Raw genomic sequence first — 25,694 nt, forward strand, 5'->3', positions numbered from 1 at the left:
CTACAGCCCCCGCCCATCCCAGCCACTGATCTGCTAAAAACTTGCGTCAGTGTTCAACTACGCCGAACCCTGTTCGGGCGGAGTCCACTGTATGGGTGGCAGTGAAAGAGGTATTTATGTGGTAAAGGATGGGGTCAGTTGTTCCTTTCCCTTCTCTGAACTCATCTTTTCCATCGCATCGCCCATCTCTTCCTCGTACTTCTGCAGGAAGCTGACAGAGTGCAGAACATTTTCTTTTCCTTCACGGACTACTACAACGCACAGGCATTTTCACGAAGAGAACATAGGGATTTTAAGTTTTGTATAGCCTGCACCGGAGGCTGTAGAGTTAAGTTTCTGTACATTTTGCGAATCGTTTTGTTCCAGATTCTCTTAGTGTATATAGTCTAACTATAGAAGGTTATTTACTATCTGCAAATTTGCTTTTTCCATTGCTGATCATGTCCTCTCTGTGCACTTACATCCTTCTGTTAACAGTTTAGTGATCTAATGATTATTCAGAAGGGACGCTGCATGTTCGTAGATGCATATCTTTTCTTATATAGATTTCCATTACACTGAGATTTTTTTTAGGGATAACAATGGTATTTAAGATAGTTTTTTTTGTAGAATTCTCACACTGAAATCCGAACAAACCATACCTTCAAAGGCCAGCATAATAGCACTTAAAATAAATGCTAATCTGCACTCACGCTGCAATCTGGTGCCCATTCTTCTGGTGATTTGGTCAAAGCTACAACCAAGCAAAGATATTTTACATGCTATAAGAACTAAGTTATGGATTTTGTGTTCCCAGGTCTATAATATGCGTGCTCTGCCGGTTCCCTGCAAGCGCTTTCGGCCATGACCTCAAGTTCTGCAGCTAGGCCGTGAATGTGTTGGTCCTTCTCACCGTCCACCGATGATGGTGCCCAAGATAAGTGACGGAAGGAGAAAAGGATGTTGCTGTCGCGTGGTCGTTGGAACGACTTGCCGTGGACGTGGCCATGCACTGGATGCCATCGACGACTAGCCTCCGCAAAATATGGATGCACGGGATTCTGCTACAAACATTGGGGAGTGTGTACTGTTGCGGTGCTGTGACATATACACTCTGTGGAAGAAACCCCTGTTTGATTTACAGGTGATGCTGATTCGTCTGGAATCTACTTTTGACAGATCAATCTGGTTTGTTGGCTGCTGGGTGGCTTCATGTGACGCTGCAGTGCACTAGGGAGAGGTACAGGTCCCCAGAACTACATGTATATACCGTAATGTTTCATCTGTCGATTTTGACGTTCAATATTGACTCCTTGATCCCGTTTCTTAGGGTTCATGATTGGCAATTGGTCGTGGGCAATGGAACCAAAATGTCTACTAAATGTTCATGGATATCTTAGAAGGAGAACAATTCAGACTTTAGATGTACATTATATTTGATGCATCAGTCTAATCTGTACTTCAAATTGAGAGCTGCTATACGTACGATCAAATTATGTACGATCTTTGCACGACAAGACTCATCTGGTGTGGTGGGCCCAAACCTCAGGAAACAGGCCTGTCTCTTGTCGTACAAATCGTATGATAATAGATCGTACATGAGGCAGTTTCGCTTCAAATTACAGTGTATGATTTGTTTGGACACTACATATGTATTTGATGGAGCTGTCTAAGTTGGACTGTTGGACATGAAATTACAGTGTACAATTTCCATCCAACTTGCTAATTCAATTTTACTTATTTTATAAACTCTTTAATAATAATTCTAAACAGCATAATAATCTAGAAAATATTTTCCAAAGGATGTTTTTTACATCTTCCTATATCATTTTGATGTGTGATGGGTTGTAAATACAGGTCTATAAATAATTTTATCATAGTTGTTATTTAACATCCCTAAGCCATCGTTTGGGGATAAGCGGCATGTTGAAATTGAGTGGAGAGGGTCCTTGAGCCATGCTTATTAGGGTAAAGGTGTGCGATATTATTTTTGGAAAAGATACCAGTGATGTCTGCTTATGTGATGATTATGTCATGGATGATATACCCATGTCTATGCGGTCGCGAATATGCCCGTCATGTCGTAGTGTTCATTTTTTTTCCGTTTCAACGCACGGGCATTTGTGCTAACCTTTCCTTAATCTATCTCTAATAATAAAGCGCGGATTGACTTCGTGGGTTTACCGTCACAATACGCTTCTTCCCGTAAGTTTACGTTTTCAGTTTGAATTTAAAACATATACGCGAGGTGGTATTCAGGCCCACATATCCCGTTTGAGCGCAGCCAGCAGCAAAGAATCGCGAGGAGATGACGACGGCGACGACGACGGTGCAGGCGTAGCCAGGACTCGACGCATGCGAGTGGGACGAGGCGGCGTACCGGCAGGGCATCCTGCGGGAGCGCGACCTCTCCTGCCGCACCCTCTTTCGCGCCGTCTTCTATGACCACCGCGACGAACCCGACCCGCACGTCCTCCTCCTCGCCGCCTCCAGCGACGGTCCTTCTCGCTGTCTTCCTGCATCTCCTCCTCCGCCTCCGCCCACGGCGCCCCCCAGTTTTCGCCTCACCCCTCCCCTTCTCCCCCACTCCCTACTCTATTCTGTGTGTACAAACACCCCGTTCCCCTTGATTTGATTCAGCCGGCTGCCACCGTGCTGGTCGACCCGTCTGCATCGTCCAAGCGCATAGCGGCGCCGTCTATGATGCCAAGTTCTACAACGATCAGCGGCTTTTACCTGAAAGAACACCCTTGGCAGAAAGAAGAGGCTTTTACCTGAAGAGCAGCGACTGAATTTTTTGATCCATGGTTTGTGCAGCTACGGGGATGACGGCCACATTCGAGGTTGGAGATGGCATGAGATGTAGAGCTGCTTTCTGCCGCTCTCTCTGCAAGGTAATGTACAAAAGCTCTCATTCGTGGCCTGGTTTGCTAGATTAGCTGGGATTGTGCTTAACCACCTGTTCTTACATAGATGTACTTTCAGTAAGAAGAAAAAGCTAATTTTTTTACCATTGCATCCCCCCCCCCCCCCCCCCCCCCCCCAGGAGATCATGTTGAACCAATACTTGACTTGGTTAACCCTCAGCATGAGTATGATTCCATACTAAACAATAATGTAGTATGTTCCTGAGGAATACACCAGTTCTGACAGTTCTTTGTTCCTGAGGAATACACCAGTTCTCTCGCCCTCCATACTTTGATATATGTTTCTGTCAATTTCTAGAGGCCATTGGGGTGCACGGTCTCCAATACCAGAAAATAATGCCATTGCAATTAGCAAACAGGTCAGTACTTCATATTTGCATACTTTCAGACTGTTTGAAGAAAGCAAGCAGCACACCAGCCTCTTATGTGCATTCTGTCCTCATTCTTCTTGTAGAATGCTTGATTCCTTATGCTTCTGTTGGGTATGATTTTCTCCACTATGCTTCTTTCAAACATGATGGATCTGTTTTCGCGACAGCGGGTGATACACCAGTTCTCTCGTCCTAAAAATAAAGAAGGAAAGAAGGGTTTTTCGGGATTGACAGCAAAGAAAAATAGGAAAGTGGGAACCCTTCCGGTAATAAGAAGGAAAGGAGGGAATTCGGGGATTGAAAGCAAAAAAAGGGAAAGTGGGAAGCTGTCCCGTAATAACAAGGAAAGAGGGATTCCGGGAAAAAAGTGGGAAGCCAGACGTCCCGTAATAAGAAGAAAGTGTCCTAATAAGGAAGAATGGAGAGAACAAAGAAGGAAAGGAGGGATTCCGGGAATTGATAATAAAGAAGGAAAGGGAGGGATTTATGGGATTGACAGACAAAAATAGCCTGGTGATTTTTTGTCATTTGTTTTGTCCCGTCATGAGTTGATTGATCTCTAAAAAGATTGTGGGAACAAAGTAAACCAGCTAGAAATCAATCAAAAGTCTCCCTCCTCAAAAAAATTTCATCCTCTGCCACTAGCTATAATCCCATGATCGAAGTTTTACCCCGTCCATAACTCGAGAGAAAATTATGCTAGAATTATTTATTTATTGTTTGTAATCACCGGGAAAATTATGTTAGAAAATACTATGTCTAAGTCATAATAAAGAAATTGTTTATTTATTGTTCATGTACAATAAATTTTTGAGAATTATAATGAAAAAGATAGTACCGGTTAAAAATAGGTGCTTGATTGTTGGGCACGAATAGTGCTATGCTACACAGTCCCTAAACCTAGCCAACATTGGTTCATGAAAATTCGTGTTACCTCCGTAGTGAAGCAAAAAACATTGTACTAAAATGGACTTTACTATTTAATGGTATAATGCGATATGTTTTGGGCATCACTAAGCAACTCCAACAAAGGCATGAAGAGATACTCACAACCAGGTAGATATTTCTATGATTTAAATTCCACACACCCCATTCCACGCACGTCATGAATAAATCTAAGAACAACTTTGTTTCGGCTGCAACTACATATTCTCAAACTCTAAACCACCATTTATAGACTATAAGATGATTTACTTGATTTTGTGTACTATTGGACTGAGGCATATGATATATTTTGTTCGCCCGGTGCAACGCACGGGCATTTGTATTAGTACTAGTCTATCCCTAATAATAAAGCACGGATTGACTTTGTGGGTTCACCGTCACAATACGCTTCTTCCCGTAAGTTTACGCTTTCATCCCTATCTTTCCCTAATAATAAAGCACGGATTGACTTTGTCGGGTTCACCGTCACAATGCGCTTCTTCCCGTGAATTTACGCTTTCAGTTTGAATTTAAAACATATACTCAAGGTGGTACTAATTCGAGGAACCACATCGGGTGCATCGAACGATCGCACCTGCTCCCTTCCCCGCCAGACTCCCTGGGCCACATCAAGGGCTAACACAGCCCGTAGCAAAGTCCTAATACAATAAGGTGCCACAACTTGCCGTGAACGACACAAATACACCCAGCCACGGCCGGCCCTCCTTCAATAAATACAGCCGCAACTAAGCCTCCTCCTCTACTTCTTCCAAGCACGGCCTATGGTCTCGATCTGGACTCCTACACCCCCGCCGCATGTACCTCCTCCGGGCTCATCCTTTGCATGTCAGCGTTGCGACGCCACTCCTCCGTGCCGGCCGCTCTTCGCCATGCGCCCATGCACGTGTCCTCCTTTTGCTTGTCACTGGCGTGTCCGTGCGGGCATTATGTGTACTGTGGAGATGTGGAGTTTGTGTGAGTCCGACGCGTGCGTACGGTCTGTATCGGAGAGGAGCAAGCTTCGCGAAGTCTGCCATGAGATGGTGTACATAATGCAAAATGCAACATGTAGTAGGGACGGGTGTTGCAAGCTCGCAGGCGAGGCGAACGAGGCGGCGCCAGGTTCTGCCGCGTGCTCTATGAGAGATGCACATGTGAGTTATTCATTTTGTGGTGAGTTATCCACATATTAATGGGATGCACACGCACCCATATCCTGAAACAAAAGTAAAACAAACAGTCGACCATATCTTTTCGATAGAGTTTGGCTTTCAGTTTCTATTTTCTATTATATATGATTAACATATCATACAATTCCACATTATAACAAAAACATCTGCAAGCAAAAAAGACGAATTGTCAGATCATTTGTATTTAAAATACAACCAATTTGATCTTTTTATCTCCAATTGCTTCAAGCAAAGAAATAGTAACATTAAATTATGAACGTCGCTTTGGGTAGTTCCTCCTCCCCGTGTGTGCAACCTCCCCAAACAGCATGCTCACGTCTCATTGCATATTGCCATGGGAGCTCCTACAAAAGCAAGATCTTTTTTTTGCGAGGGGACAAAAGCAAGATCTTGACAACACCGACGAAGTATTCTTCTTTGGGTACCATTAAAATTGCATAGTCAAGGTGGCAACTGGCAGGGGCAGAATACTTTGCGATCGTCACTCTGGTGCACCTCGACGGCGACGGTTGAGGTGGACATCAAGTATAAATGGTATAACCTCACCTTCTACCTTGACACGATGAGCTTAGCAAAGACTTTATCATGCACGAGTATAAGATTATCTCTGCCACCCCCAGCCACCATACTCACCCGCGTCAAGGTCACAAAAGATCCAAAGAACTGGATAGTGAAGGGGATGGCTGTGACCTCCGCCAACACCAGATTGTTTGGCCAGTCCAAAATCAGTCAAGCCCCGAGCTATGATGTGCGTCTCAATAATATGGCCGAGCCTGCTTCATGAAAATTGGTATTCGCTCCTCAGTGAAGCACATGCGTTTTTGATGTGGCCATCAGAATGTCGTTCTCGCATGATCTTTCCGTGTCATTTTGTTAGGCTTATCCTTACGAGTTCAGATCAGTGAGCCGCAATATGCCAGTGGTCGGGTTGCACACTCAGCATGTATTGTTAGTAGTACGTGTTTGAGAGCTCATCCATCGCAAAATTTATTTTTCTCTCTCCCGTGGCAACGCACGGGCACGTGTGCTAGTCTTTCCCTAATAATAATAAAGCACGGATTGACTTTGTCGGGTTCACCGTCACAATACGCTTCTTCCCGTGATTTTACGCTTTCAGTTTGAATTTAAAATATATTCGAGGTGGTACTAAATTTTATAATTTCCGTCCGTCTTGACTTGTCCGTACGTCAGCTTTCATCTCGCGTCCTCAAATATTAGATTCAACCTAGGCAGCCCATTATTCTGGTCCACGACCCATTATTCTGGTCCACCTAGCCCAACAAACAAATAGAAATCAGAGAGCTAAGACGAGGGCGGACTCTCGATCAGTTTGGAGTTTTCCCTTGACCCTCCCATAAATATGGGCTCAAGATTCAGGAAAGAGAGAAGGGGAGGAGGTGGATCCCCTGGAGGCGGAAGGAGCCGGTTGACGGCCGATCTGACGGGGCACTTCATCTCGACCATGAGAACGCGGTAGTATACGGTCGCACACATCAGCCATCTCATCAAGCGAGGACGCGGGGGGTGCTGCCATCGCTGCTTTTGAGAACCCACCGGTCCAGCGGACAGCCATGGTCGATTGGAGCTGCTAAGACAGCGGCGGCGCAGGTGCGCAACCCCACTTTGAGGTGTGGTGGCTCGTGTCAAGGAGCCAACCATGATTCAGAAGGACGATTTGATTATCTTCTCATGTACGTGAATAATACAGTCTGATCAGCACACAATTGAGACTTTGAGATCGATCAAACGCCATTGGCCGAAGTTGCTCGTTCAGCTGGTTCGTCAATTGGTCCTTCTGACCGCCAACAATACGGCCATATGGGAACTAGAAAACCAATGCATACAACCACGAGATCATGATCCAGAAAAACCTGATCCACCACTGATCCGCTGCTCTGGCTACCGTTCGTCGTCGAGCGCCTGGACCGTTCCCGCGCCGCCCTCTGCCCATACTGTACTCACAAATCACCATGTCGTCTTCCTTGACTGGAAACTCCAGGAAAGATGGCTTTATCACATTGAAGCACCGCGGCCGCCGTCGCTATAACCAATGCCACAAGTAATATCTGGGTGATCAGGGCACCGGATGACGATTAGCTGGATGCATGCTTATCAACTGAGGGCAAGCAGCTAGATGCATGTACGGATGATTACTGCAGGCGGACCGAGATAAAAATACTAACAACTTTGAGCACGTCACGTCCTCAGGTGCGTTCCTATGCATATGTCATTATGTGCATGAAGCAAATAGCTAGATGCAGTATTGACATTAACTAAACTGAATTAGACTTCAAGATACTTTTTATTTTCTATTAGTGCCACATCTGTCATAATTTATATCCACAATTACTCACGCTTGTAGTCGTCTCCATAAAAAACTCAAGGTCTATCCGAAGTAAATATATTTGTCGCTGCATTACTTAGAGCCAATAATATATGTACATGTGTTTTTCAACTATTTAGAGATCTAGATAGAGATACTATGTGATAGTATATCATTATTGCTAAAAGGTTTGCTTCCACTGAGCATGTATGAGTATGCGCAGATAATTTCACACTTTGAAGGAAGTTTGTTCAGTTTTCAGACCTAAGTTAAGTTTATTTCAATCCAAATCCAACAATAAAATTTGGATAATTTCTCAATGTTATCTACAATGAGTGGCATGTATTTATACCATGACTAATCAGCTTGATCAATAATGTATTTTTGTATTTTTGCAGTTCCTTTTTTTTTGCGGAAGAAGGAACTTTCATTAATCAAACGAGATGATTACATTTAGACTTAACTATGCTACTATCTCTTCGGGGAAGTTTCAAAGCCAACACATAGTTCGCTATTGCGCCCGTCCCATACAAGCAAGGGTGTGGCTAGCAGCATTAGCATGTCGAGTGATCTTAAGTAGACTAATGTTCCTCCTGCATATGTATTTTTGTGGTTCATATATGGTGAAAATTTTATATGTCAGCTTTCAAATACACATATCTGAGTAATACCACCTCTGATCCATAATAAGTATCGCAGTCTTGAACTAAATCCAGTTTAAAACTGCGACACTTATTTTATTTTAGATAGGAGGGGGTATCATTTTTATTTGTTTTTCAAGGATGAGTGTTGCATCTCAATAGTAGCATGGCTGCCGAATGCCCAGCAATTTTACATCAAACGAAAGATAAGTCGAGGCAGAAGCCGACTGATTGGGTGCTATAGTTCACCACGGGAGGTAAACAGTCAAATACCATATGAATTGTCAAATTCATTTTGCACCCGTTGCAACGCACGGGCTCTTTTGCTATTTTAATAATAAAGCTCGGATTGACTCCTTGGGTTCATCGTCACAATACGCTTCTTTCTGTGATTTTACGCTTTCAATTTGAATTTAATAAGAAGATATATATATACGAGGTGGTACTAATTCGAGGACATATGCCGCTTTAATTTGCCACCTTAAGTCCGAAAACTATTGGGCCACACGGCCGCCGTGCTGGGCCTGGTCCACTTTTATTTTCCTTCAACTCAGGGGGCAAAAAAATAATGCCGGCGGCGTGGGGGATCAAACCTTCCATCGCAAAGGCTGCATCCAGCTGCTCTACTCCACAATTGCATGCTGATTTAGGATTAGGTACATAAGGAAATAGTCCGACATCGTCTGTCCCCGGCTGGGCCTATCTGGCGCCCCTGGTGGGCCTATGCGTGCACATAAAATCAGCCCACCTATCAGTTAATTTGCCTATTTATAAATAGTCCCACCTTGCTATCTTAAATTAAATTGTCTCAAAAAAATAATTAAATTCTTCTAATTTATATATGTCTTTTAGGTTTCAGGGTCTCAAGGAGCGACTCGGGAATCAAACTATTTCAAACGATCTAACGGATTAGATCTCAGAGAGAGATAACGAGGGACAACGATGAAGCCAAGGAAGAGAGACCTAATAACTGCTTGACACGTTTGGGAGTATGGAGACATGCTACAAGGATAGCTACAAGATGAATCGTTCTTGGCTCACAGCTCAAACCTGTACTGCCACATGACAGCTATGTTTTTTTTTTACTTCTCCATCTATTTCTGCATATTAAGTCATAAAATCCCTCGATAATTGGTAAAGAGTAGAAGATATGTGCCAGAATCAACAATTCAACACATATAGTTACAAAATAAAAAAAATATTATACTGATAAACAACACATCATAATCGACCAAACTTGCATACAGAAGCGTTTTCAGAATAAAAGAAAATTAATACAAAGTAATATACCCTACTTAAATTAAATAGTATTTTAAGTAAAAACTGATTTGTATCCTTACCGATGGATTCCACTAAAATGCATAATCAATCACTATATAATCAGATTGACATAATATGACATTTTTATTTTGTCGGAGTTGTACGGTTGCAATTTAAATCAAAATAACTGAAAGTTGTAAGAAAAGAAAATACATCAAAATCGCAGCTGGAATAGTGCATTAAAGAGAATGGACCACAATCGGTCATAAAAGAAAATTACATGACTCGGTCACATAATCTAGGATGTATCATACATTGTGTAATAGTGTAAGCTACAAAATACATCCATATGAGAATGTTCTGCTAATATTTAGAATGTTAGAGATTTGCACCAAGTTTATGAGCCATGATGAGCCGTTTCTACTCGATATCATGATGTTGAAAGAGAGATGGACCCGTTGCAACGCACGGGCCCTTTTGCTAGTCTTTCCCTTAATAATAAAGCACGGATTGACTTTGTCGGGTTCACCGTCATAATACACTTCTTCCCGTAAGTTTACGCTTTCACTTTAAATTTATAAAACATATACACAAGGTGGTACTATATGTTTTATGTGCCCAAACTTGTAGCTAAAATTTCCTTAAAACGTTTCGGAGACTCTGTCACCTCCGTAGCCATCGGGATAGGAGCGGCACATCTATAAGTAGCGAGATCTGAGAGAACGCTGAACCACGCCGATCGAACATCGTGGACGCCATCATGGATACGCGCGTGAGCTGCGCCGCCGAGCAGAGAAGGTCGAATGGGGGACGGCTCCGGCGGGGCTCTCGTCGGCGAACTCGTCGGCCGTCCGGCTCTCCCCTCCGCCTCTGTCCCTCTCGGCCTCTCCTCCGCCTCCGGCGTCCCCGGCCCCCCTGTAGGTGCGTCTCCATCCCAGCACCTGAGCTCCCCTGTCCTCGTCGGCCAGCAGCCGCGATGAGGCGCTCGTCGGTCGGCAGCCATGGCGCCGCTGGGTGGAGAAGATTGGCGGTGGCGTCAGATCTTCCCGTCGTCCGGTTCATCTCGTGCACCGTCACGTCCACCGCTTCGGCCCGTCACGCGCGCGGCCGTGGTGTACATGGCGCCCATCCTTCCCGCCCCCCGGGACCTCACCTGCCCCGCTCGGCCCGTCGACGACGACCACGTCCCACCTCGCGTCGAGCACCTCCCGCGGCAAGGAGGTCAGCACCAGCCGGCAGCCCAACTTGCGCACCGTCCCCGTCGGGCGCCGGCACACCGAGCTCGACCTCGCGCGCCGCAGCACCGCCCACGCCTCCCCGGCCGGGTCAGGGTACCTTGAAACATGGACGGCCGCCGAGCTGCTGGGGCCACGCCCAACGAGCATGCCCCGCGCGTCCTCGGCGCTGTCGGTGACGGAGGCGGTGGCAGCGCCCTGCCCGGAGTTGACCGCGGCGAGCGCGAGGAGCTGCGGCGAGAGGCCGAACACAAGCAGCCTGCTGGGCGCGCGCGCGGCCACGATGGAGCGGAGCAGCGCGAACTCCTTGGCGTTGAGTCCGTCCGTGGACCAGAGGTGAAGAGCGAGGAGGTGGTGGTCCGGGACACAGCCAAGGTGCATCGTGCGCATCAATCAGAGACGAAGGCCAGGTATGTATGCAATTAATTCAAAGAGATTTACTGATTTACTTTAATGTCTACTCAGGAAGTATGTGACAGGGATGTTTCTCCACTGACCCCTGGATCATGAACGCTAATTACAGTTGCGGATCTGCATATGTGTGACTGGGATTTTATGGCTGCTGCATGGCATTGGGCAATATGGTGGAATTGTTGTGGGATTTTGGATGTCTTTGCGGGTTCACAGAGATAGATGTAGGTGAGTTTCTTCTGTGCTTATGATTGTGTTTGATAATGCCTCGTTCAATGAGCGTGCCATTCGACCAATTGCGATCATTTCATGGCTGATGCGTTGCCACTTGGGCCTCAGCCTGTCTGTGTGAGATGTTCCAGCCCCAGCGAGTGTTTCTGTAATAAAATTTAGAAGATTATGGTTAATAGATAGTCCCACATTGTTTACTTGTAGACAGTCCCACCAATTTAAATGTGTTTGTGAGTTGACGACAACAAGTAGCATCAAAGGAGTTGGTCAAAGATGGAATAAATGGAGCGGGAGATGCTACCTCAAGAATCAAAGGAATTAACAAAGAAAGAGAACAGAGGGAACTCAGGCGATGTCATGGCCCGAGCAGAGGCAGTGGTCGACTGTGGGAGGGCAAAAGAATAGAGGGAACTCAGGCGATGTCATGGCCAGAACAGAGGTGGCGATGGACTGTGGGAGGGTGGGCCGGCAGCGGGCAAACTTGGGCGGCGTTGGTTCACCATCGAGGTCAGGGGAGGGAAGAAAAGGAAGGAGAGGAGGCGCGGAGGAGGAGCTCGCCGGCGGCAACGCCTTGCCAGAGGCGCGGGCAGTGGGGGAAGCGAGGAGATCGGGGCATGGGGGCTAGCGTGCCTGTATGGCGGCGCAAGAGGGAAAGGGTCGAGAGAGAGAGGAGAGGAATTTTAGGATCGGTCTGCTCTAGGTTTTTTTTTGAGCAACTTCTGTTAGGGTAAGAGAAACAGGAGATGGGCCTTTGCTAGACCAGCTAGGCAAGTGGGCCTCTCTCTCTCTTTGCTGTTTTTATTTCTTTCTAATTTAGAATAAACAAAGAACTAAAAGAAGCGAGGAAAATTCCCCTCGAGTTTTGAAGTGAGGATATTTGCCCTGGATCAATTTAAATGTGCTTAATCCAGGAACATATAGGATTTGGTCATGATGGAGGAATTTAAATTTAATTGAAAACAAATGTACACGGATCACTATGCCTCAGAGCTAGCCGAAACGCGGTTCACTCGATAGAAGATGGGCAAGTTTGGTAAAATGATGAATATACACAAAGAAATACTCCCTTCATCCCAAAATTCTTGTCTTAGATTTCTCTAGATACGGATGTATGTAACACTAAAATGTAACTAGATACATCCGTATTTATAGACAAATCTAAGACAAGAATTTTGGGACGGAGGGAGTAGTAGATGGGCAAGTCGTGTACACAAGGAAAAACTCATGAATTTATTTCCATCACGGAAAAATACTCCCATGGTTCCCGCAAGCACATCGGTTGATTTCAATTAGAAAAACACACCGTGTATGTTGCTGCCAAAAAAATAAAGAGGAATAACCCAGTATGGACTCGACGGTGAGTGATGCAATGAGGAAGCACGCCATGCTCCTCAGGTTATTCCTCCAACGACACCTGATAAACGCTAGCTTCAAGACGATAGGAATAGGAATACTCTAGGACCAATCTGTCGAGAAGCATGGTCGGCGGTGAGTGGGAGCCAAGACCACCATGCCATGCACACATACCACCATCCGCGTCAGCAGTTGCCACCGTCTACAAGCGTTTGTAAGAACATGAACATATGTCCATGGGGATGGGAGCCGAGCCGAACACCCATATAAAATTGTATAAAACTCACGGGCACTCACAAAATTGATGTTTGGAGCAACGATTTGAGTGTATTTTCTCTTTTCTAAATTTAAAATTAGATGCAAACAATCAAAACATCTTTAAAGAATAGGTTAAAACAATCAAAACATGTATGCTCTACATGAAAAAAAATAACTGCACATTTGAGTTTTTGTTTTCTTTTTGCAAGAAACAGTCATATTTCGGGTACAAAGACCAAGGAAGACCATGTAAAAAAATACAACTACAAGTTAGAAAATCCACACTAGAAGTAGATACTCTGATGCACCCACCCATACATGTATAAGCTCCAAAAAAATAAAACAATATGCAAAGAATTTTTCAGCTTTCGGGCTATAAGCATTAGACATTTTCAAAAGAAATGCTGAATGTTAGTATCAATTGAATCAATTTGACCTTAACACAGTGCAGGTACTGTTAAATCTGTAGTTGTAATTTATTCATCTGTAACTTGATTTTCTTTTCACTTCTGTTTTTATAAATTCATGTAGTCGGCTATAATAATGATATTTTTTTCTTTTGAGAGAGAAATTGTGTGTCTGCTCTGGTTTCAGTTTTAACGTCAGCTCGTTACAATCCGTAACTACTTATAGACTACTTCATCCGGATTGGTTTGCAACTTTGTGTACAGACTGCTTCAACACTTCTATTTTCTATAGGACTTGGATTAATAATCTCCAACAATATGGTCATGCTTCTTATATTCACTTTCAGTTCTAAATACATTTGTGCTTTTCTCTATGTTGTACTACTAAACTATGTGTGCTAAACTGAACATAAAAATGTGATGGGGTGGTGGTTTCAGCCATAGAAAGAATTGATTTGGAGAACAAAGGAAATTTTCGACGGACGAAGAACTCGCTCGAGATGCTTCAGTGATGATTTTATATAGCATTTTATCTAAACCTGGGTTCCTTCTTTCAGACTGGGCGGTGCCATATGATGTGAAGCCGGTGTAATAACTTTTTCATTTGGCATCAGTGGACAGTGGTGATGTGGCAACCTTTTAGACAATTTGCCACCTGTAACACAATGTAAAACCTCATACGAGCTGGTTGCCTTCTTGGTAGTTGTTGCGGCTTCTGAATTAAGTGTACCACTATGTTTAAAACGCCATGATCAGAAGCTATGGTGGGTGTACCAATTGTGGGTGGCTATTCCTAAGATTGATTCTTATTGGGTCAGGGGCATGTGATTTCGTTCTCCCGGTGCAACGCACGGGCCCTTTTGCTATATATATATAATAATAATAATAATAATAATAATAATAATAATAATAATCTATCCCTAATAATAAAGCATATTCCCTTATATATATATTAATATTAATATTAATATTAATTTTTAATAATAAAGCACGGATTGACTTTATCGGGTTCACCGTCACAATACGCTTTCTTTCTGTGAATTTACGTTTTCACTTTAAATTTAAAACACCACGTCGCAAAATTTTCGTACGTACTACATGATCTGTCCCGCACTACTACCTGGGCCTTGCCCTGAGATCGTCTCACATGGCTGAAGCATTGCCACTTGGGCCTCAGCCTCATAAGTCAGACCCGAACAGGTACCGAGGAGAGAAAAGAAGAAAAAAAGCCACCAGCGCCTCGCACGAGCACGACCCTGCCCCTCGATCCCATCTACACCTCCTTCCCGCCGCCACCTCCTGCCCCGCGCCGCCCGCCCCACACCGCCTCGATCGGGACCGCGTCCCTCCCCAAACGACGGCAATGATGGAGGGCGCCGCCCAGCTCCTGGCCGACGGATTCGCTGGCTCCCCGCACCTCGGGGCCAGCCCCTCCCCCGTGCCGAGTCGAGCATCGACTTGGAGGCCCCTTGGGGCTGCCGCCGGTGCGGGAGTCCCGCGCGGCCGTGCGGGCTGGGGACCGATTGGCGGGGCCCGTGGTGCGACGCTCGATGGATGGCCTGCACAGCGCGGACGACTGCTTCTCTCCCAGGAGGGCCATAGGCAGGTAAGGACGGACGGCGGCTGAGATTGGGTCTCGCCTTCTTCTCTGGTTATGAAAGATTGGTTCTTTGGTGCGTTTTTCTGGGTGGGCGGCCTCGCTGAATTGGTTGCCTTTGTTTTTCTGTGCCCGTCTGTGTCGTCGGATTGGATGGCGTCGGTGCCGCCGCAGCCACTACATGTCGGAGCTGTTGCAGGAGCACCAGAAGCTTGTCCTGTTCACACAGGTGCTACCAATCTGCATCAAACTGTTGGGCCACCGTGAGAGCCTCGATTCGCTCCCTCGCCGCCGCCCGGTCTACCATTATTGGCCTAGGTCTGATTGCTTATGTTTCTCTCTTGTTGATGCAAACTTGCTCTGCTTGACTCTGTTTTGGCCTCAAGGCATCTCACTTGTCACATATTGTTATCAACTCAGGTATGGTATCTGGAAAAAATTTATTCTACCAAGAGAACATTTCTTACTTTGGTTTCTAGGCAATATGAAAGTAATGAGTAAACATAACCCGCTGAAACAAAAACATGGTGAAGTAGCTGACTGTAGATTTTGCTTGGAGATGATACTGTTCACTGTCCATATTTTGTTTGTATGGTGGCTGTACTTTGTAACGCTAGCATGGATGTCTGTTATAAAATATACAGTATCTAGATTTTTGCTGGGTAAAGAAATTTGCAGCTCTGAATACTTTATATTTCCCAGTTGTTCTTAATTTCGGCAGTATGCATGGGAACGCTGGGATGACGTGTTTCAGAGAATTCAGTGGCTTGGTTCAACTATACAAGGATCATTTCAACGCAAAGGACTCTCGTGTTACATCCTATTGACCACTGCAGTGTGTACTCCTGGAATTGATAGCGAATGAAAGCGCCATAGACATTGCAGGAGAGATAAAATTTCTATATGTTATTAGGTCTCACCAATTTGTACTGCTGTTCACTCTGTAGTCTGGGATTAATTAGCTGTGCTGCAAGGATTCCAACTTTAAAAGTCATGCTGCAAGGACAAGTCCTCTGTATGATTCTTCAGTACAGTTCAAAATAAATCACGATGCAGAGCAGATTCAGTCTTTTGATTTTAGACAATGAAGAGTTTCATTGCTCTTAAGGTCTTTGTTTGCCTTTTTAGGGGAGGTCTTTGTTTGCTTGGATTGATGCGCACGGTTGACACAATTTACAAAAATTTTTGACTGACGGCATAGACCATAGTTTCAGTTTTACAATGTGTCCAAAGAGAGTATAATACTGATGCACCATTTATTTCAGAGAAGAAAAAGGTTCCATGAGGGTGTCTATTACAGAACTGGAGAAAGAGCTCGCCTACCATGCATGTTGCCTGGTCCGATGAGCAGTGCTACGCCAAGTGCCCTGTCAGAGTGCAGCCGCACAACGTTGCCTGCTGTTGAGGACCCCGGAGCCTAGACAGGTAGCCACCACTGATATGATTTTTGTGAACTTGTTTTCTTCAGTAAATCAACCATTTGATGATGTCTGCCAGTTAATACCATCCAAATTTTCTGCAGTTAGCTCGGCAACTTCCAGCCCCCCACCGTCTTTCTTGACAGCCACGGCACCCATCTTTTCGTCTATGCCTCATTGGATGCACTTCCATTGTATGTAATGTTAGATATACACAATCATAGATACATATATGATCTTCCACCTCGGCTCCTATACTGATAAGATTTGTGTTGATACATGATTCTCAACAAAGTGTGCTACCAAACTTTTTCACGAAAAGTGTAGTACCAGTTGGTGTGATATCATGTCCTCAGCAACGCCCCCGATGGATTGACCATGACCATGTTGTTGCCTGGAATCTTTTTTCATGATGATGTCGCTATTCGTCATCCCACAGTTTATGCGGTGGAGCGTCAACGACCTCAGCGTGTTGCAGGAGAAGACCATGAATATCGGCAAGAAAGATGTAGGTGCTGTGCTTGAATTCTTCTAGGATTTTTGAACTAGCGATTGATTTTCTTTTGCCGCTATCTCATGTCATATCAATTTGTGTTGCATTGCACATGTGTCATACAGGTTGATCAAGGAAGGTGCAACACTGTGGTGTGAGTTGAACACAAGCATGGCCTACAATCTCGACGCCCACCATCCATGTGCCTTGCAAGCAGCAATTGTTCACATCCTTGATATTTGTCACTGCCCTCTTCTCATCTATCCCGACAGTCTCGGTGTCCAGGCAAGGTATGTCTATGTCAGTTGAACTGTCACTCGAGTTACAACAATTCCAATCTTTTTTCTATATTTATCTACCATTATCCCAGAAGGGAAACATAATACTAAACTGCCATAAAAAATATTTGAGGGCTTACATCATCGTTGAGGTCAAATTTGTATCTTTATTATCACCCTAATAAAACATGGTTTTGCTAATTGACTTCATCTTATTTCAACTTTGTTAGTTCAGTTCACGTGCTCTGTTAGAGACCAACCCCAATGTGTATGCTACAACCACTGAAAGAAGTATGTTGCCTTGATGTTTTTAATTCAGTTAATTTGTATTAATTGTGTGGCATCATCATGCAAGGTAAATGCAGAGCTATACTTTCTATTCTCGTGCCTTCTATTAAAATCATGCAGATGCTCAGGTCATCGTTGTTCATATGTTTTGACTCTTGTCGAGCCTCTTCTGTGAGGCACACATAGTTTGGGAGTATGCCTATGGCAATTTATCTATTTCCATGATTGAAGAGACATTTTTAAATTGAACAAAACAAATTATATGAGAGGCATATGTTTTGTTTTTGCTGTCCCAAACTACAGAGAGCCTTGCAAATTTCCAGGACTCTGTTTCCTCTTGGAACTCTCCTAACTATGCATTCTTGATCACTGTCGAACATTGATCGACAGACTGCTCTGTTTACAAACTCTATTTTTTCTAGGTTTTCTTGTGAAAATTGATGATACCCCAATGCAGAGCCTTTTGTAGCCTTGTTGCTGGTGACAGATTTTAGACCATAACCTAAATGTAGGCATTAAACACAACAAGGTCAGGATATGATAATGGCCCAAGGTCGTGCCGACAAATCTGGAAATACTCTAGAACAAAATAATAATCTGGCAATGGCCCAAGAGAGCTGTTAGTTCTTGGATTTTTGTACCCTCATGCTAATACTTAACTGTTACAATTTTTATTGTTCTTCTCATTATATGTACCTAATAATGATTTAGTTCATTTCTGGATGCTTGGACTAAGTCACTGCCAACTTTCTGTAACTTACAGCCTTCGCTTCTTAAGGAATTGGAGCACTACACTCCCATTTGTTAATAGTTACACATGGTGTACGCCTGTATGAGTACTCAATGTTGTTGTCTGATGTCTGTACATTTGTTTGAGCACCACACGATCTCATGAAAGATTTGTATTGCTCATCTTAGTCCAAACTGATGATGATGTGTTTTTTTGTATGGCCTAGAGTGTATATGGTTATCAAAAGATAACGGAACGACACAAACAGTAGCGTCATGGCATAAAACCAGAAAAAAGATAGTCTAAAACAATGGTTCAACCAGTTCAGAATAATAATGATGTGTGCTCCACACTTGAGTACAGTTACACTTCTCAAGGTTTCTCTTTGCATGTCAATGGCAGTGACCATTCTGCTGCTGCAACAAGAGAATCTGTCTGTATAAAACTCAAAAGCTAAGTCTTGAAATTCCTGACAGGAATACAAATTTGTGCTCTGAAACCTAATATGGAACTACTTAGTATACACTTTCATGCTCTTTATTTTCTACTCCCTCCGCCTAAATATAAGTATTTTTAGATATTTCAATATAGACTACATACGGATGTATGTAGACATATTTTAGAATGTAGATTTGAGTAATATTCAAACAAAATGGTTTGCAGAGAACAGTGTTCAGTGACTTAGATAACTTTAGTGAGCTGATGGAGTGGTTTACTGGAATTTACAGTTGCACTATTACATGATCTGATGAGGAAGAGAAAAGAGAGGAGGGAATGGCAAATGGAGTGAGCCGATTGGAAGGGTGCCGAGTATGGTGCGTACATGTCAGCGATGGTAGTCAAAACTTGATGCTGAGTGCTGATGGCATGGTTACGTGTTTGGAATTCAAAGTGTGCACGTGGGAGGGTTACGAATGACCTGTTTCGTTGATGGTGATAATGTCCTTTTTTTGCATGTAGATTGTGATAATGTGTTTTGATTGGAGACACATGGACAGTGGGTAAAGGAAGAAGTAGAAGGGTGATTTGTGTCAAAGCACTAGAAGATAATGTCCCCGTGAAATTGGATTAAAAAATTATTGCATAATGGCACGGGGAGTAGGTTATATTTCATTTTTCGCCCGGTGCAACGCACGGGCATTTGTACTAGTCCCTCCCTAATATAATAATAAAGTACGGATTGACTTTGTCGGGTTCACCGTCACAATACGTTTCTTCCCGTAAATTTACGCTTTCAGTTTTTTTTCCGGCTTTGTCCCGCTTAGATGATCTATATTATTATTGTTTTTTATGACGGATTGACTTTGTCGGGTTCACCGTCACAATACGCTTCTTCTCGTAAATTTACGCTTTCAGTTTTTTTCCGGCTTTGTCCCGCTTAGATGATCTATATTATTATTGTTTTTTATGAGGTGGTACTAATTTTTGACGCACCACACCTGATTATATATTTTCGTCAACATTGCCTCGCCAGCAATAATGGGCCTCCGCCCCTGCTGTAATGGGCCTTGGCGCATCTGACCGACAGGGGCTAGCATGGGATTTTTGAAAAGCAGCAAAAAATAGACGCCATGCAGAATACTGGGGTCGAACTCAGGACCTTTCGTTCAGTCTAGGAGACACCAACCACTGAGCTAGCACATGCCATGTTTATTACTTCCACCTCGCTGTCAGAAAAGGATTTGCAGCTGTTCATATACGTTATGGTCAACAAGCAAACGTGGGGAACGAGGAAAGGAACATTGTTGTGACTAAAGGATGTGAGCTAAATAAACAAGATGGGGGGGGGGGTGTTGTGCACGCTCCATGACAAAAAACAGAGGATTGTGTGGGCTGCCCCATCATTTAAAAGAAAGAGGATTTGTAGGCTACCTCAGTAATTAAAGGCAGAGGATTATGGGCTGCATAAAGAGTATTTAAACAAGATGAGGTCCGAAGGTTGCCGCTGCATGCTCTGTCTGTCCGCCCCCACCACACAACGCTCTGACGATCGAAGCTGCATTCCTACTCCGACTGCTAGGCCACGTGTTGCTGCTGTTGTGAGATGCGAGACTTCTGCCGTCAACCCACCCCGCACAGCAAGAGATGTCCCAGTGTATGCTACCACCGCACAACATGAGCCGTCCCAATTTATGCGACCACACGAAGCTAGACTGCAGCTCAACTTGGTTCAACTCTGTCTTTTATGAGAAGTTTTGTTGCTGTTGTCTATATGGGTTTGTGCTGACATGGGATAAATAGAAAATGCAGAGGCCCGTGGTTCGATGTGAAGGGATAAACTCATTGATTTTTATGTTGTGCTATTAGTCTGTAATTTTTTAATAGAAAAAAATAGTGCATCTATTACGTTACCCATCATTTCTTCATGCAAATAATCTGACTTTAGGAGAAACAAAAAATAACTACATTTATCTAGATTTTGGCCTGCACCTCCGTGTCATGGCCGGACGCCACCGTTCGGATGTTGTTTTGATGTATAGACTAATTTCTCCCGTTGCAATGCACGGGCATATTTGCTATAATAATAAAGCACGGATTGACTTTGTCGGGTTCACCGTCACAATACGCTTCTTTCCGTGAATTTACGCTTTCAGTTTGAATTTAAAACATATAAGCGAGGTGGTACTAAAGATTGATTTATTATTAGGAAAAGATTGATTGCGTTAAAGATTGTTGGGCCGTCGGTCGCTTTCCAAATTGGGCTGGGCCTTCCTTCTCCTATAAAAAACTTGATGCGTTAACCACCAGACTGAGTCTCCTTCTTCTATTCAACTCAAAAAAAAAGAGTCTCCTTCTTCTATCATCGATCGATCTGCTACTTCCTCTCTACTTTGCTTCTTTCTTTCTGCACGAGACGTCCCCGATAGCACATCGATGTAGTTCAGCAGCAGATCAGGTTTCCTTCCTCGTCTTTGATCCAACCTGTTCTCCTTCCTCTTCTTTCATCCAATCTTTCCACTTTTTGATCTAATCCTCCCTGCACCCAAAACCATCTCTAACACAAACTACTTCGTGCACCCATGGGGTGTCCGGCAGGGACTCCGGCAGGGTCACCTTTCTCCTAATAATGAGTAATAAAAACTGGTATGCCCGTGGGTTCAATCTCCTCACGTAGAGAAGATTTTATTCGTTCATCGTTTTTGTATGGGGTTCGTCCTCCTTCGGTCCTGCAGCGCCGCGTCGTCGTGCAAGCCGGCTTGTCATCAGCCTTGCGGCAGCACAGCTCACGACAGCGCCGCCAGCTTCCTCCACGGTCCGCGGCTTGCAGCAGCTCGCAACACTGGGGGGCGACAACAACCCTCTCCTCTATTGGCCCGCTCGCAGGCGCCGCCGCCTCCTGTTTGTTTTCTCCAGTGTGGATCGAACGCAAGCAACGAGAGCCTCGGGACAGCGAGTAGCAGCCAGAGAGGGGGGTGTCGGTGAAGTCAGACGGCGAGTAAGCAGCCAGCGCCAAAAAGGGCCGCGCTATACCTGCGCGTCGATTGCTCGGATCAGATTCAGAGGGGAGACCTGCAGGTTGCCGGTGTGTGCTCAGATCGGGTATCCATAGTTCCATATGAATCAGGAAGAGGAGGCGGTTAGGAATTTGGACAGGTCTAACAATTCAGTTTTGATGGGATCAGATCGGCGGGTGGCGGCCAACAGGTGATGACAATTAATCCCTCCCTGATATGTCCAATTACACAGTCAACAAGGCGTACTGCTAATCCAATAAATCCAGTGTGATCCATGGTGATCGAAGACCAAAAGCTTCCCTTTGCAGTCTTTCAAGCAAAGAATTCCGTGGAAGTCTAGGACATATATATACCTGTGCAGTTTCTTCCATGTTGATCCGTCAGTTGCTCGGCAGCATATGCGTTGATGGATTCCAATTCTACATGCCAGATCGATTGTTCCAATTCTACATGCGTGCACATATTGACTGCTCTAGGCTTGATCGCTCAATTGGGATTTCCAGAAAAATAAATTAGGATTATGTACAGCAGATCACATATGCTTCACCTTGCATCATCAGGGCAGCGCTGCCGTTGCACTAACTACAGTCATCAGCAACGTCCCATGATGCTATCCAGTGCACAAGGAGAGACACTATGCATGTTAGAATTCTGGTTTCTATTAACCGTAGGCAAGAAACTGGATGGATATGCCTGCATCCATATACGAGCAAATGGGGGGTCGGCAAAAAACAAAAGGGGCATATTGATCACCTGATTAACAACATTGCCAATCCTGTGCTCGAGTTTTATGGATTTCTATGCGTACATGACCATGACCAACGGGATTCAGCAGAAATACAGAAGGTGCACGGTATTAACTAATTCCAGTGTAGATTATTGCGATTGCTCGGAATAAAAGACATAGCTTTTTTTTAATCCTTAGCTGGTTGAATTTCATAAAATATCATGCACATAAAACTACACGTCACTTAAGTGACCTTACAGTATAGTGTGTATTTTTCTTAAACTAGCTGCTTTTTGTAGGTCTAAATTAAATATAAAATGAGGTTGAGACAAGGATTGTTCATGGTTGGATATTGATCCAAATTAAGGCATAGAAAGATGACATATAAAGATGTAGGAAAATGACTGATGACCTTTTCTCTTTTTGTATGTATAGGAAGTAATTGACTGAATTCATGTTGGAAGTCAACTTCTGTTAGGTAACTACTACATCTCAATCTTTTTGGAGCAATGAGTGTGCACAAATTGATGTAATACAGTTTCATCTAGGTGGATATATTGTAGTTTTATCTACAGTTATAGGAATTTACTTACCTCTGTGGTTTTGATAAAAGATCAAGATGTGTGTATTATATGCATGGTCGACCTAGCTGGAAATTTTTCACAAATGGGTATTATATGGTTGACTTAGCTGGAATTTTTTTTAACAAAATTTCTATGAAATTCATACAGGTATTCTGATTGAGTTTTCCAGTAAAATAATGTCAATCTTTATTACCCCGTTGCAACGCGCGGGCATATGTGCTAGTCTCTCCCTAATAATAAAGCACGGATTGACTTTGTCGGGTTCACCGTCACAATACGCTTTCTTCTCATGTCGTAATACGCTTTTACAATTCGTGTAGACAAAATCAAAATCCAAGGTGGTACTATTCCCCGAGAGCTCTAACAGTCAAGCTTTGGATGAAACCTCGTGTAGGTAATCGGACTGGCCCAGTCGAGCTTTGGCTGAAACCTCGCGTACGTAATCGGGCCGGCCCATAACCAAGAAACAAGAACGTAAAAATAGCACGAAAAACAAAACCACACATGATGGGTTCGATCTCGGGACCTCACGCTAGGTAGCAGGGACGCCAACCACATGAGCTAGCTGTTGATTATGCTCAAATTGCAGCGCCCCTGTTAAAGTAGTTTAGCGACAGGTCTATTTATTTTTCTTAAATATTTTCAACAATTCTTGGAAACAAGTGTGGACGATTTTCCTTAAAATATTTGAATATGAATACGTTTTTAAAATCGTCAATAAATATCGAAAATTCGAACAAAATTTCGAAACCTGAACAAATAGAGTTCTGGTTCGATGGCCGGAGGGGGTGGGTGTAGGTGCCCTGGTGGTGCCTGTTATATACGGATTGACTTTGTCGGGTTCACCATCGCGTCCTTTTTGCAGAAAAGTCCCTGTAGTTTTTAGGAATCAACCCACACTCAAATAAATAACGTTTGTGTGTTGTGTCCAGTTTTTTTTGTTCCATCTGTTCATCTTGGTCTTTCTCGGTATGTTAAACTCCCCTCTCAACGTGGACTCTTAGTTGTAGTCCAACTCTTCATCCCACGTCTCCTCTAATTTCTCTCATAAATATCGGTTTAATACACATCTCCAAGGCACGGATCGCCGGCTGCAATAGCGACCGGCTCCCCATCTACGAGACCGGCCCTGACGACGTCGCCAAGCAGTGCCGCGGCCGCGGCCGCAACCTCTTCTTCAGCACCGACGTCGGCGAGGCGGACTTCGTCTCCGTCTCCGTCAACACCCCCCACCAAGAGCCGCGGCCTCGGCACCGGCAAGGCCGCGCGCCGATCCTGACCTACTAGGTGAGCGCACGCATGATCGTCGACATATCCCACTCCAACAAGATCATGGTCGAGAAGTTCACCGTGCCCGTCACCGTCAAGACCGCCAAAGCCATCAAGAAGATCCTCACCCACAACGGCCATGGCGTCCTGAACCAAATCCTGTCCAATCGGGAGGTTCCTCGCTGAGGGCACCGCCGTGAAGGTCCTCAAGGATGTCTACGTGAAGGTCCTCAAGGATGTCTACGTGAAGGTCCTCAAGGACGTCCATGGAGGCAGGCCGCAGGTCATCGGCATCAACGACTGCAAGAGCCGCTTCATCTACCGCGTCGTCTCCTCCATGTTCAACACCGTCGCCGTGAAGAAGGTGGCCATGCTAGGTTCGCCTTCAAGAAGGATACCGGTGACACCCGCGAGACACCGGTCATCGACATGTGCCTAGGTCTGCTTGGCGACAAGGCCGTCGTTAGCATCTACGACCCGCAGGTGAGGCGTGACCTCGCCATGAACAAGTTTGACTGGGACCACGCGCACCCTCGCCACCTGCAGTCGGTGGGCCGTGGGCGAGCCCGCCGGGCAGCCCGTCACCGTCACGTCGGACGCGTACGAGGCCGCGATGCGCACGCCGTCTGCATCCTGACCGAGTGGGATGAGTTCAGGAGCCTCGACTGCTGGCGCATGTACAACGTGATGCAGAAGCCGGCTTTCGTCTTCGCCGTCGCAGGATTCATCATCTATGCAATTGGCAAGCCGCTTGACCAAGCCCAGTGGCTCAAGGTCATGCCAGCCGTCGCCTGAGGCGATGCACACTGATAGCCGCGCGTCGACGAGCGTTCTTCTTACTAATTAATAACAACAAAAAGCATCGATGAATTTTAAGAGAAGTCTTATGTTATAAAAACCGAAAATCTCATAGATAGGAGGACTTATCTGTAGAACTTTTCTGTTTCCCCCGTCAAGCAGACAAGACAGAAGCATCCAAAGGAGTTATTAGTACGGAGGAGAGGGCCTAAGCAAAAGCAGGGGCAGATCAACGAGGTAGTACTTGCACTATATGTTTCATGCGAGCTTAGTGCATTCTTATTCTATTAGTTAAATTTTAGATTTGTACAGCTATGTTTCATGAGAGAGGACATACTTTTACTTCCTATTCTCTGCTGGATTAGTTCCAAATTACAAGGATACAAGTGTTCAAAAGTTAACTAAGTGAAACACTGAACATGTTAGTTGATGACCTCCGACTAGCAGTTATGTTCTTCTCTCTTCGGGTTGTGTGACATGGATTACTGAATTTTAAAGAATATATATGTTTTAGCATTTTTTATGATGTTTTGTTCAAGCAAAGAAG

The 25,694-nt window shown here is 44.5% G+C and overlaps 1 protein-coding gene and 3 pseudogenes across 16 annotated transcripts; 3 read left to right on the plus strand and 1 right to left on the minus strand.

Moving 5' to 3' along the window:
* The first annotated feature begins 1,935 nt into the window (after positions 1 to 1,935).
* LOC123497569 (THO complex subunit 6-like) lies at positions 1,936 to 3,394 on the plus strand (annotated as a pseudogene).
* Positions 3,395 to 10,278: 6,884 nt separating this feature from the next.
* Positions 10,279 to 11,231, minus strand: LOC109756688 (arabinogalactan O-methyltransferase 1-like; annotated as a pseudogene).
* Positions 11,232 to 14,508: 3,277 nt separating this feature from the next.
* On the plus strand, positions 14,509 to 19,521 carry LOC141042311 (uncharacterized). 16 transcript variants are annotated; one of them, XM_073510188.1, is made up of 7 exons: positions 14,510 to 15,116; positions 15,282 to 16,532; positions 16,630 to 16,719; positions 16,821 to 17,037; positions 17,144 to 17,308; positions 17,532 to 17,587; positions 19,043 to 19,521. In XM_073510188.1, exons 4-7 carry the CDS (start codon positions 16,904 to 16,906, stop codon positions 19,102 to 19,104), a joined length of 417 nt encoding a protein of 138 aa, XP_073366289.1. In that variant the 5' UTR covers positions 14,510 to 15,116; positions 15,282 to 16,532; positions 16,630 to 16,719; positions 16,821 to 16,903; the 3' UTR covers positions 19,105 to 19,521. The 16 variants fall into 16 exon arrangements, 2 of the variants coding, with proteins under 2 accessions (XP_073366288.1, XP_073366289.1); XM_073510187.1 differs by having other exon boundaries at positions 14,509 to 15,116; positions 16,630 to 17,037; XR_012204511.1 differs by lacking the exon at positions 17,532 to 17,587 and having other exon boundaries at positions 14,513 to 15,116.
* Positions 19,522 to 24,686: 5,165 nt separating this feature from the next.
* Positions 24,687 to 25,341, plus strand: LOC109756687 (UDP-glucose 6-dehydrogenase 2-like; annotated as a pseudogene).
* The last annotated feature ends 353 nt before the right edge of the window (positions 25,342 to 25,694 follow it).

The sequence above is a fragment of the Aegilops tauschii genome, chromosome 3 (genome assembly GCF_002575655.3).
Source record: "Aegilops tauschii subsp. strangulata cultivar AL8/78 chromosome 3, Aet v6.0, whole genome shotgun sequence".
In the NCBI taxonomy this organism is placed as follows: domain Eukaryota; kingdom Viridiplantae; phylum Streptophyta; class Magnoliopsida; order Poales; family Poaceae; genus Aegilops; species Aegilops tauschii.